This window comes from Biomphalaria glabrata, chromosome 10, assembly GCF_947242115.1.
Source record: "Biomphalaria glabrata chromosome 10, xgBioGlab47.1, whole genome shotgun sequence".
Lineage (NCBI taxonomy): Eukaryota > Metazoa > Mollusca > Gastropoda > Planorbidae > Biomphalaria > Biomphalaria glabrata.
In genome coordinates this window covers 23804631-23818603 of record NC_074720.1, presented here as the reverse complement: position 1 = coordinate 23818603, position 13973 = coordinate 23804631, and the positions used below count along the sequence as shown (strand labels likewise).

At 32.0% G+C, this 13973-nt stretch overlaps 1 protein-coding gene across 5 annotated transcripts in view; it reads left to right on the top strand.

The window, feature by feature from the left end:
• Positions 1-13856, top strand: part of LOC106063714 (leucine-rich repeat protein SHOC-2-like) — a 39574-nt gene extending 25718 nt beyond the window's left edge. For 4 of the 5 annotated variants that reach the window (XM_056044699.1, XM_056044695.1, XM_056044698.1 and 1 more), the window contains exons 14-17: positions 966-1035; positions 6008-6075; positions 6202-6371; positions 6458-13856. In XM_056044699.1, the coding sequence (XP_055900674.1) occupies positions 966-1035; positions 6008-6075; positions 6202-6371; positions 6458-6490 (341 nt within the window). In that variant the 3' untranslated portion in view covers positions 6491-13856. The other variant, XM_056044700.1, reaches the window with a different exon arrangement.
• The last annotated feature ends 117 nt before the right edge of the window (positions 13857-13973 follow it).

Below are 13973 nucleotides of genomic sequence, written 5' to 3'. Positions count from 1 at the left end.
TAATTTGAATAGGTTTTACAAGATTAAAACAATAAAAACAGGTAAAGACGAAAATTTGAGTGCCTGATTTTTTGAAGACTGGTGGATCCCCCCCTCCCCCCATCAGATCAGTTATTTTTTGGTACCCTCTAACATTTACCCAAAAGACCAGTAATGTTTATAAGTAGGAATTTAGTAGGCCTAGACAATAAACATGAGGCTTATAGATCAAATCTGTAGATGTCTTGAGCTGACTTTCAGGCCCTTAGTTGCCTGAACATGGCATCATGCTGATGTGGTTCTGCATGTGTCTCAGTTTTCATTACTTCTAGCATGACAAAGTCATCTAACCACTGTCCAAACCAAGGTTGTGTACACCCCCAATTAGATCTATTTCATCAAAAGTTTTCATGTGTTAAAAAAAAAACTGGTCAAAATATCAGTCCAAGAAGTTGAAGATTCATTGACGCTAGGTCCAGAATAGTCTAGATCTAGATCCAATGTTTATTTCACACTCTCTCTCTCTCTCTCTCAGAATCGGACTAGATCTAAGTCTAAATGTAGTGCTAAATTCTCATGATCAATGTCTTTATTAATTTCAAGTTCATTATTAGCTGTACTTAGTGTATTATTTGCGATAATGGGTCTAAAAATTGAAAGGTCATTGAGAAAATGGCCTGCGCAGGTATGGAAACAAAAAATCACTGAACTTTGAAGGCCCATAGAAACTGAAGTGAAAGTCATAAAAATATTCATTGTTTTTTATGAAACAAACTATATTTCTACTTTTTAAAAAACCCAGCCAGCTCAAAATAACACCACACGTCACGCAGAAAGTCATGCTATATATGTGTGCTGTGGCAGGCGCATTTGGTCGCATTAGTAGCTATTGGAGTAACCCTCTTTGCTTTTGTCATGGTCTGTGACAATAAATCATCTCTATCTTGTGTGATATGATTTTCTGATTTCTTTTCTTTTTACCTTAGGTCACCTCCAAGAATTGCAAAAATTAATAGTCCAGACTAACCAGCTGACATCATTGCCAAGAACAATTGGGTAAACTAGAAGATAGTTTTTATTGATAATAAATATGATTTTATCATACAAATCTGGTCACATTTTAAAAAACATGATCGGGTGAAACACCAAAGTAGTAGCTATTTTTTTTTTAAATACTTGATTTTGATTTAATATATAGTCTCTCATGTTTAGTCTTGCCTTTTATCAGACGTGCCTACAGTCCCACATTATGCGGAACCGTCCCGCAAAATCATCAAAAAAGCTCACATGTTCCGCCGTTCCACATTCACGATTTTTTATTCTGTCAAGTCTGAATTCCGACACACACAAAAAATCGACGTTTTTTCATTATTTATTAATAGTGCAAAATGAAAATTCTGAATGCAAAATAAAATATATATAGGTCTGTGTTTACTGTTTACATTTCATCTCCTCCCGGACCCGGTGTGTCCTAAATTTACAGAGAAATGGTTGAGCTACTTCTAGAGATAGCTCTACTGATCTAGTAGTCTAGGTCTAGATACTAGATCTATTCTTAGAATCTAGTAAGTGCTAATAAGCCAAATGTTCCATTCAAATCCCTTTCTTTTCCCAACAATGGCTCTACTATAGGGAGGGGAAATAAAAAATTGATCTTTGAAAAAACAATTTTTCGTTAGTACATCATTAAAATACTTATATCGAACTTTCCAATGGTGTTTAAATTATGACTGTATGTCTAATAGTTAGAAAGTTATGAATTTTTTTTTGTCGTTTTGGCCTAACATTGTTGCCATGGAACAAAAGAGATGAGTCATCATGAGAGCGTCTCTCTCGCTAAGCCAGCGAGACACACCCCCCGCTCAAAAAGTTAAAAAGTTGGAATTGAGTTTCGTAGAGGATAAATCTACTTATTAAATAAGAAATTTAATAGTAGATTTAGTATTCATAGTGAATTTCTAGCTCACAAATCTAATTTCATTTATATTTATGAACTTTACTTGTTTAAAATGTAAATATTGATGTAATAAACAAATTATCGGGTCTAGATCTACAAGAATTGTCAGAGAGGCGGGGACAAAATGGCGGCGTTCTGATGGCAGAAAATAACAAAATATTTAAAAAGTGGGATCAAAATCGTCTGAAACAATTATTTTTCAAATGCGCTTTATAATTCATGCGACGACGATTAATACATAAAATCTATTTGAATATATCCAGAATATTAGGCCTTACATGGCCTCCAGTGGTTTTACATTGATGACGAAATTTTCTTATCAAAATTCAGTAAATTCTGAAAAACCCATAGCCCCCAATGGTAAACCGTATTTTCAAGTTTGTGAGCGATGCGACGGAGATATCGAGATAAAACTTGGCAGAATTATAGCCAGGCATGATATCTACCATAGGAAAAAAAATGAATCATTGATCATTTTCCTGGACCATGCATTGCTAAAAACAAAAAATGAGTATTTTTTATAATAAAAGTAAAAATGACAAATAACTTTTAAAAAAAAGCCGTAATTAAGCTTTATATAGGCCATGGTCTAAAGTAATCGATAACACAAGTTTAAAACTTCTCTTATTTCATTCAAAAGTGTACTAAATTTGCAAGTGTGGTTTATGTGAAAAAAAGTCAAAAACGCAATCTCAAGTTTATCGATCATTTTTTACTTTCACACTTCCGCGTTTTTTCGCCTAACTATCTACTAGTCTAGATCTAGTCAATTCTAGTCTAGTACTCTAGACTAGATCTATTCTAACACTAACTCAACTGGTTTCTAAGTATAAAATTATAAAGTAATCTAAGACAATTATTTTTTAAAAAATATTTTATTAAAGATCTAGACCTAAATGTAATTAATTAACTTAGACACAGTAAGGCTAAGGCCTAAATAAGGCTATAGATCTACCTATAGGCTATTACATAGTCTATATTAGTTTTTAGATCTAGTAGTAGGACTGGCACTACATAGTAGATAACTAGAAGTAGAATCTAGATCTATCTATAGCTAGGCGAAAAAACCCGGAAGTGCAGAAGTAAAAAATGACCAAAAAAATTGAGATTGCGTTTTTGACTTTTTTTTTTACATAGGGTTCACTTGCAAATTTATTACACTTTTGAATGAATTGTGAGAAGTTTTAAACTTGTGTTATCGATTACTTTAGACAATGGCCTAATTAAAGCTTAGTTTTTTTGTTTTTTTTTTAAAGTTATTTATCATTTTTAAATTTATTATCAAAAATACTCCTTTTTTGTTTTTAGCAATACAGTGTCCAGGAAAATGCCCCATGATTAATTTTTTTTTTAGGCTAGATATCATGCCTGGCTATAATTCTACTTAGTTTTATCACGATATCTCCGTCGCATCGCTCATAAACTTGAAAATATGGTTAGCATTGTGGGCTATGGGATTTACAGTTTTTTGTGAGTTTTTGATAAGGAAATTTCATCCTCGACATAAAACCACTTGAGGCCATGTAAGGCCTAATATTCAGGATATATTCATTTGAAAAAAAATTGTTTTCAGACGATTTTGATCCCACTTTTTAAATATTTTGTAATTTTCTGCCATCACAATGCCGCCGTTTTGTTCACACTCCTCTGATATTTCTTGTAGCTCTAGACCCGATAATTTGTTTATTTCATCAATATTTATATTCTAAACAAGTGAAGTTCATAAATATAAATGAAATCAGATTAGTGAGCTAGAAATTTACTACTAATACTAGATCTACTATTAATTTTCATTTTTTATAAGCAGATCTATCGTCTAGGAAACTCAATTCCAACTTTTTAACTTTTTGAGCCGGGGGATGTGGTCTCGCCGGCTGAGCCAGCAAGACGCTCTCATCTCACTTGCTCCATGTCAACAATGTTGGGTCAAAACGACATTAAAAAAATCATAACTTTCTAACTGTTAAACATACAGTCATAATTTATACACCATTGGAAAGTTCTTTTAAAGTATTTTAATGATGTACTAACGAAAAATTGTTTTTTCAAAGATAAATTTTTTTTTCACCTCCCTACTAGAAATAGACTTAGAAGGTGATAGATCTCTAGATTTTTATGTATCATTATGTAATAAATTTAGTTCTTAATAATTCTATGGATCTAGACAAAAATATTTAGTACTATAATATAATTATTATAATCTGTGTTCTTAGACTTTGAGGACTTATTAGATATAGATCTAGACTAGTACACTCTTAAATTATTTTAGATCTAGAACTAGAGACAACATCTAGAGTAACTAGAGTAGAGCCCTAGAAAAGGATAGATAATCAAGTAGATCTAGAATAATCTAGATCTAGTCAATAGATTTAGATCTAGTAGTAACAAATAAAAATAGATAGTAACATTTGAGTATAGGTCATTAGAATACATTTTGGTTAGAATTCCTCATATAGGAGTTAGAACAATTGATTTCAACCAAAGGACATAATTATGAATTAAAGGTTTTCTTACTGTTAATTATACTATTTACATCTAATTTATAAGAAGCAAACTAGTATTGTTATTAAAGTAATATCATTGAAGTTTTATTTATATTGCGTACAGTATGGCTGACAAACATAAACACGTTCATGTTCCACATTGGGGCCCAAAATTCCACATTTTCAACCTGAGTGTTCCACATTCTGGGTCTTGGGGGTAGGCATGTCTGCTTTTATTAACAGATTATTTTTTACAAAGCTTATATCAACTCACTCTGTCTGTTGGTCTGTTCCAAAGTTTGTACATGTTCTTTCTCCAACACCCAACCTTTGATCAAGCTGAAATTTTGGACAATTTTTTCTTTTATCTGACAACACAAGAATTAAAAAAAAAAAATTAAACAATCAGTTAATTAACTATTGGTAATAAATTATTTTTGTTAGTATCTCCAACAAATATTAGTACTTGGCTAAAGTGGTGGTTTAAGCCGAATTAGTCCCCTTTAAATTAGACTTAGTGAACACCAACAGGATATAGAAACCATAGATAACTCTACAATCTTCCACGTTCATAACACATAAAATTGGAATTTTGAGCTAATTATCAAAGTCACTACTATTGAAAAAATTGAAAACTGACGGCCGTGGACAAGTCAACAGCTCTGGGTCTATAGGAACTATATTGTGATCCAAAGTAGAATAAATATGTTATTTATGATATTTATTCATATTTCCACATAACTTTATATGAAAACCATTTAAAAACATATAGAATGAATGTTCTGAGCTCATTATCCCCTATCACTATCATCCAGAACATAAATCCTAAGAAAATAGAGACCTCACTCTTTCAAAAAAAATCTTTCATTGTAAAAACACATTGAAAGCAGAGGGAAATTCCGATGTTTAGAAAAGGGAAATTATTCAAGATAATTTTTTAAGCAATTAAAAACGTATATGGGAGAAAAGAAAAAAAAGAAATTTTAAAACACTGACGTTTCCAGTTAAAATCAACAATGGGAACGTCATTATGGAGTCAAAGAGAAAATTAAAGTTTTGCATAATTACTTAAGAGTATTTAATAGCAATCATCCCCACCAAACATTGGTACTTTTATCTTTTGAATACAAGTACAAAATATATAAGCATTGTATTAGCAGATCAGTACCATTGTTTTAGTAGGGGAAGTGATGTGAAATGTATTTTATGGATGCTAATCTTGATTCTGTTAGGTTTGTACAGAGCAGTTTGAAGGTTCGGTTTGCTTGTAAGTGCTATTAGAGCATGGAATGGGTTGTTTGAATCAGCCAGGAAAACCAAGGACTTAGCAGAGTTTTAGTCACTAACTAACATACATAACTAGTTTTTTGACCTAGAGACTTGCATAAGCCGTTATCAACTTTTGAAGTCAAGTCTGTATTTTATATGATAAGTGAGGTTCTATTTCAGTTGGGTTCAATTCCCACCTATTGCAGGGTCATAATCTTGGTAATTGCAGTGTAACTTACAAAAATGATTCTAGGAGCTATTGTAGTTCATGTAACTCACAAATAGAATGATCAAAGACTGGCTTCACTTTCTCTTTTAGATATTTAAAAAATTTGCAGTACCTTGGTGCAGGGGAAAATAACCTCAACTCTCTACCTGTTGAAATAGGTATGTCTTAAATTAGTTGTATACCAGTACCTGCAATGTTTCTTTAGTTAATGCCAACATTTAAAGTCTGAGCTTGTCATTTAATGTTGTTGGATTCAGTATTGAGCATGTATTATATCTTTCCAGGTGCACTTTCATCACTGGAGTCATTATATATAAATGATAATCAAGAACTGCACAGCTTACCTACTGAGCTAGCCTTCTGTAGTAATTTGCAGATTATGTCCATTGAAAATTGTCCACTTAGTCAAATTCCTGCAGATATTGTAGCCCGTGGACCATCTCTAGTAATACAGGTAGCAAATTGTACCTTTTTGTTCCGATTTAAAAACAAAGCTTTTTGTTACATAAATAGTGCTTTATTTTCAACTTTTATTTTCAGTACTTGAAGCTTCAAAATCAATATACACCTTAAAGAGCTGACATACTGGTACACAGCATGTTGACTGGCTGGTAGACAATGAGCTTGGTTGTGGATAACACACAAAACCTGCCAAGACCCTGCTCGGTGTCAGTTTGTATTCTGATCGTTTATGTCCTACCAGTGAGCTACACCAGTCAAATCTGTTTGCCATAGAGGCATTCTTTTGTTTTGTGCATTAAGTTTCTCTAATCCACATCATCTTGTGCTATTTGAACTAATGGCTGTGATGGGAATGATGCATTTTTTTGTATTGTTTCTCGATATTGACTCTGTCCCAGAAGCACTCTGGATTAATTGATGAGTTGTGTACAAGGAATACATATAATTGTGCCTGATACAGTTTGATCTAAATCATTGATTTATTAGTGTATAGATATCACATCTTTGAAAAATATTCTTGATACAAATCAGAAATGGATTCATTCTCTGTAAGCTTAATTTAATTATTTTTTTTTTACTTTACAATTGGACATTTCCTATTAGTCTCTAGTTGTCTTAGTATAGCTTGACTCTATGGCTGAGAAAGTGAATAATTGTACTGGGCAAATATTTTATACTCTAAACCCCATCATCTTAATAATGTAGCCTAGACATTGTAGGAGCAATGTGACCAACAGATTATTACCTTTTCTCTGTTTTTGGAGTGTGGCAATGTGATCAGTCATCATTGCAAACTTCTATTTGAGAAATGTGGTATTTGGCAGTGTGAGAATGGGGACATTGCATACCAGTGATCTAGACATGGACATTGAACAGACCTTTTTTTTCCCCTTTGATTTTAGTCTTTCATCATTGGACAATTGTCCATTCAACTAGAAATGCTACTAGATCAGATTTTTGGACTGCAACCTAAGGTGTTTCACTATCCTAGTGATTGTGTTCAAATGTTGGTTTTATTGGATGGATTTCTGTTGGTATACAATCATACCCTCATTTTGATCAGCTAAATGACATGCTGGAATCTAATCCTAGTGATCAAAGTGGTCATCTTTTTTTGGAAGGCATTGATTGATCAATCCTTTACAATTGTGGTTTGTTCTTATACATCTTTTCTAATTAATGGCTGTTGTTTGAATGTAGCCACAATTTTTATGTCCAATTTTGCTCAAACATGTCTTTGTTTAAGAGAACATTATTAGTGAAGAACAAATGAAAATGAGTAAGTGAATGAATAAAGCAGTTTATGTGTATAAGGAAAACTTAGATGTGTACTAAATCTCTTTGAAGTAGCAAGGGCTGCAGAAGGTCAATGATAATTTTGGGTTTCATAAGTATTATGGATAACACAACATTTTTGGCTAATTGGTTATTTTTCAAAAAGTGGACTTACACAGTAATAGAAATCATATCATATTGTTAAAATAATTTTAATATAGGCTCCCCTTTATGATTTTAAACAAAAATCTATTCCCAAATGTAGTGTTATTGTTGACTTTTGGCCTAAAGAGTGGTCTTAGTTTGTGCTATTTGAAAAAATCCCAAGTGCAAGTTGGATGCCTTACAGTGTTTCACAAAATCTATGTGATATCCAATCACCAACTAGCAAAAAAAAAAATCAGCTAATTTGTAAATTTGGTAGTCTAAATAGTAAGGACTAGTTCATTTCAGTTTCTGCATAGATTGAAATTGTAGATCATAAAAGTAAATACCAAGAAAAATATAAAAAATAATTCTTTTTAAAAAGACAATACTTTCTTTGTACAACGTATAGATCCAATGTTTTTCTCTTAATAATTAATGAATGTCAGATTTGTTAAAAAAAAATTTCCGTGAACATTAATTTATTAAATTTTGTAATGCATAGGGCCTATGTGCGGAAATACCTAAAGACATATATTCTGTTCAAAATAAATACTTTCTAGTTCTTTAGCCAAATTTAAATAAATATCTTTTTATACTTTGAAAAATAATAACGGTCAAACTAGATTTTTCCCAGTCAACCAACAAGTTATTTTCCAAGCGATTATACATAAACTGTCAAATTTCTAGGAAAATCGTTATTTGCAAATTTTGAGAAAACCATGTCCACCCAGGTTCTAGGATTTGCCCATTCTGAATGTGTGACTTGAGTAGAGGTATTGTAAAAGCTATAAGATAGGTCTTATATTGGCAGATAGCTAGAGTTGTCAATTTTATCTTTTTTTTGAGATGATCCAGTATAATTCCATTGTAAAATTTGTAGCAGTAAAAATGTTCAACATAAGTGTTTCACTGACATAGTCCTAAAATCCAAACATGAATACATCTAGGCCTAAAAATATTTACCTAAATCTACATACCTTTTTCTAAAATATAAATGAAAAAAAGTAAGGGGTATTGTATGTATCTCCTGAATAAAAATCAAAACTGTTTCACCAATCTTGATAAAATTTGTCATAAATGTTTCTTAGATCATTGCGGAAACTGTAGTGTATGTTTAGTGTATGTTTAATGTCAGCCCTCAACTGGAGGGCCCTAAAAATAGACAAAAGTACTTAATTGTATCTCTTTTAATAAACTAATTTTTAAACAAATCAGATCTCTCAGTATTTTATATTTGATATGAATATCTCAGCTCAATTGGTAAGCCCTTTCACACTCTACTTTAATTTTGGTAGCAAAATAATGGAACATTCTCCATGTTTAACATAGATCTAAATTCAATCCAGTAGATTAGTAATACCCAAACTAAGTCTAGAATATAAATGAAAAAAAGATTTCAATAGGTACTGGTATATAAACATAGTAAAATGGTTCAAAATTTTTGTCTTGAATATTTCACTAGTTCAAAATAGCTTCACAGATAAGCAGATATAGAATGAAACATTTTGAAACAATGATGTCTAGTGAAAACAGAGGGTCTGTATTGCCCATATTACAAACATTATATCATGCCACTCTGTCTGGTAAAAAGTTGTGCCTGTTATTTTATCGCACACTTATTTCTTGATGATATATGATTCAGTAAAAAGATTAACCAATTAGTCAATTAATTACTGGTACTGGTAATTAATTATTTTGTTTGATACCAACAAAGTAAATTCATCTTTCATTATTCACATATATCGCTAAATATTTAGGGTTTGTCCCCTTAGATATTTTATTAGTTATTTCTCCCACACCCATTTTCAGATCAATTTGAAACTAACAATTATTTATTGTATCTAACAAAACATGAATCATTTTTTTAAAATTAACCAATTAGTCAATTATTGGTAATTAATTATTTTGTTTGATATTGAACAAGGGAAAAGTCTTCTACATTATAGAGAGATAAATAGTTGTAAGTGCAGAGCTCCTCCCCCTCAGATAAGCTTTGTTTTTTTAAAAAAAAAAAAAGGATTTTTATGTTTTGCTTGTTAAGGAATACATTTGTTGTTGCTTTGCTGTATTTAAAGGAAAACTCCTATGGTTTTGACCACTTTTGATATGATGTCTTTTTATTTACATATATTGAATATATTGTGCTTTTCATTTAATTTACATTAGTAACTTAGTAATTGATGTTTTTCTGATGTAATTTTTCTGTGCATCCAAAAAAGTCAAATTTTGTGCTTCTATGTGACGTTAGACATCCCTAAATGTTTACATATATCTGACCAGGTTGTTAACATCAGTTAGACTTGCAGGCCTATTTACTTTTTGAACAGGGATGGAAATGCTAGTTTTTCCCTTGAGTTGGTTAGCTTAATGCACTGAGTAGGTTTATTTAATTGTACATCTAACTCAGTAATACTCAGTATAGAATAATCTATGGAAGATGTGTCTAACAAATGTTCTTGTACAAAAAGGATGCATATATATATATATATATATATATATATATATATATATATATATACTGGTATATATCGTTATTTATATACAGGTATATAATTTTAAACAATTCTAATGACTTATTGTATAATGGAAAACCTTACTGTAAATTTTAAAATCTGGTAAAAGAAATAGAACTAAGCAAAGACAAAAAAAAGTGTTGAGAAACATTTGATCTTGTGTAACCAGTGTAAAGATAGACTTGCTTGATTAACCATGTCATTGTGCTAGTTTCTCGCCTAACCCCTCAACATACAACAAACACTATTGCTTATAGTGCAAGAAAAAATTATGTGGTGATCTTTTTATGACTGAGTACTTGAATCCTACTAAAGTTCTAGGGTAGGCCTACACAGAACAGTTTGTTAAAATCAGTTGGACACACTGTTTTTTACTTTTTAAAAACTATTTTTCTAAGCATCTAAATTGAAAATGGTATATATATATATATATATATATATATATATATATATATATATATATATATATATATATATATATATATATATATATATTTTGTTTACTGTTACTTTTTATCCAGAATTTAAATATGTCAATAACTCAATTTTGAAAAACAATTGGTGTTTCCCTTTAAGTTTTAAAGCAGCATAAAATCTGAAAGATTTTTTTCATCAGACTTTTCCTTTTCAAACTATTTTACATAGATGTGAATTAGACATTTATGAAAACTTAATGTGAAACCTTCAAGAGCATCCTCCATTACAATGTAAGCATTGGTGTAAGAACTACTAACTTGCACTTAGTGAATGACTAGATGGTGTGTCAGGGACAGAGGAAGAGCTAGCTAACTTAGTGATGCACACGAAAAGATTTCCGCCGCATATAAGTTGAAAAGCTGGCAAGTGTCAGAGCTGTTGTTTCAGGCGAAGAATTGGCTAGAATTGCACAGTCCACTACAGCACTTGCATAGGTTAAGACAATCTGGATAGACAATAACATAGTCCTTGGCAATAATGTCAAACTGATGGGTTCTCTGGTCATGGGGACATTCTTGTATGGTTGCGTATCTTAGACTGCAGAATTATAGAGGAGGAATTTAGCCATGGAATTGAGAATATATGGATCCTAGGTATCACCTACTAATACTGCAACTCAAATGAGGAAATTTAAAACAGGATCAATAGGGCCCCATGATGACCTGTTGACCACTCATAAAAAAAACAACTTAAAATGTATGTAGATATTATGGGGTCAGATATTGGGTTGCAAAGATGTACCTTGAGAGAACAGTACCATATAAAAGAAAAACAGACAGAGAAAGTGATGGGAAGACAAAGAATGGGTGGGCCTGTCATTGAAAGTGATTCTAGTCAAGGCAAAAGAGAGTGTCCACAGATCATGTGTGATGCCTCAACTGTCCAACAGACTAAGGGTGGGGGTGAATGTGTAATACATGTTGAACAAAACTATTAATGGAATAGTACATTTTGTTTGAGACATTGTTGACATATTTCAAAATTTCATTATTTTTTACTAAAACATTAAAGTACGGTAATCTGTGAAAAAGATAAAAATTTACTGGGGTAATTTACTCATAGTCTTTTGAGTTCTTAACTAATTCACTTCAATTAACCTTCCACCGCCTTGACAGTTTAATATTTGTTGAATTTTTAACAAGAGCATAGCATAACTGATTACCAAGCGTAGTTAGTAAATTGATTTCTTTATCTTTCAGTTTTGCTTTGTACAAAATTGAATTCTCAAGTCACTTAGCTATAGATCACAACATACAAGAAATTCTTCCCAAGCTAACATCATCTTTCCCTTTTTACCTAAATGCGAGACACTTTTCTACTTGTATATACCGGTACTGGTACTATGTATATATATTTATGTCCTTTTAAGCATGACATGCAGGATTAGTGTCCAACCCAGCACATCTGTCAAATAGTGTAATGCTTCTCTACTGTCCACACCAGCCTCTAGCAGAACATGGTTATTTTTAAAGTAGTCCTGCCAGCAAATGCCCATTATGGAGTGGAGGCACCTTAGATGCCTTCTATAGAGCACTGAGGTCTCAGAGACCATTTTGCACTCACAGGCATAGAGGAAAGTAGCTGGCAGCTGAAAAAGACATTTGAAAAGCTCGCAGAAGGCTGTTTGACACCACATTAAAAGCCCTTGCACAAGACATAAACCTTCAATAGACCCCCAGGGGGACAATGGCTTTGTCTGCATCAGATGCGGAAAAATACACAGGTTGCAGCTGGATTTGCACTGCACTCATTTTTTATCTTCCGAATCTAAGACATTGCCATGACCCAGTATACTGTATGTATATATATTCACACACACACACACTCCACCATAAATAGCCTTTTTTTGAATTAAAGAAAGCATTTTAAATGATTGGTTTATGCTTTTAGATGTGTATGGCACATAAGAGTACTGGTAATCTATGAAAATGTGTTTTTCTTTTTAACTTTTGCATAATGAATTTTGCTGGGCAATTAGAAAGAGAATCATTTTAAGAAATCAAGTAATCCTATTGAATGATTTCTGGCATTCAGTGTGACTATAAAACTTGCTGCTTGTAATATTGCCCTTGTACCAGTACCTTTGACTTACAAACCTATCAACCCAAAGCACATTAGAATGTAGTTTCAGGTTATAATGTTGACATATTCTACAACAATGGGCTACATACCAGTACCTTAAATTAAATGGCTGGCCAGTCTTAGAAGTTATTTACAGACATATCAAGTCTGTTATAGAATATAATACTATTTGAACACAGCTTTTTGCCAATACATACCTGTACAGCAGTATTTTTTTCTTCTGAAAACAAATGCTTGACTAATTGAGCATATGTTACTATTTAGGCTAGCTAAGCTTTTTAAATAGTGCTTGTTGTCCTCCCCCTTGTAAATCCTAGGAGGTTGCACAAATCCATGCTATGTACTAGTTTGTACTACAGTTACAAAGAAAACTGAATTCTCTTATTGAACTCAAATCCTTTCAAGAACATTATAGCTAGATAGTGAATTAGGCTGTGTACATGAGTTGACAAATGTAAATAAAGCTAAATGGTGTAACTATGTGTTGTTTCATTGTAGGTATACAAATCTGCTTTAAATAAATTATTGAGTGCAAATGTTTTGCTTAATTTTCTATTTTTTATAATGCAGGAATTACTAGTTGGTTTTTTATTTTAAGAACTGTGATCTAGAGTACATATTAGGCTTATGTTATCAAACAACGTTTTTCTTTTTGGCTTAAGCATACATTAGTCATTAACATGAATTTCTCAATTTCTAGAGCAAGTACTTTGAAAACTTCTATTTAATGAGTTGTATTTAAAAATACTCAAGCTTTCGCCCTGAAGTTTGAGATCAAGCAGTTTCTAAACAGCATGCTTCAAGCTAAATTTGTTTTAGAAAACTATTGAATGTTGTTGCTTTGTCCTTCTGTTTGATGAACTCTATTGTGTTCAGTAGGTGACTAACTACTTAACTCGGCATTGAGGTCACTTCCTGTGTGGAGTGGAGTGAAAGAATTCTCTTGTTCACATACTTGTCCAATAAAATAATTGTTTTGATTCCTTCAGTCTTTGTTTCTTATTGACTGGGTTACAGCTTTGCAGTTGGGTACTCATAACACTTGAAAGAAATCAAACATACAACTTTTTAAAAACTGTACTGGAGATACCCAGCACATC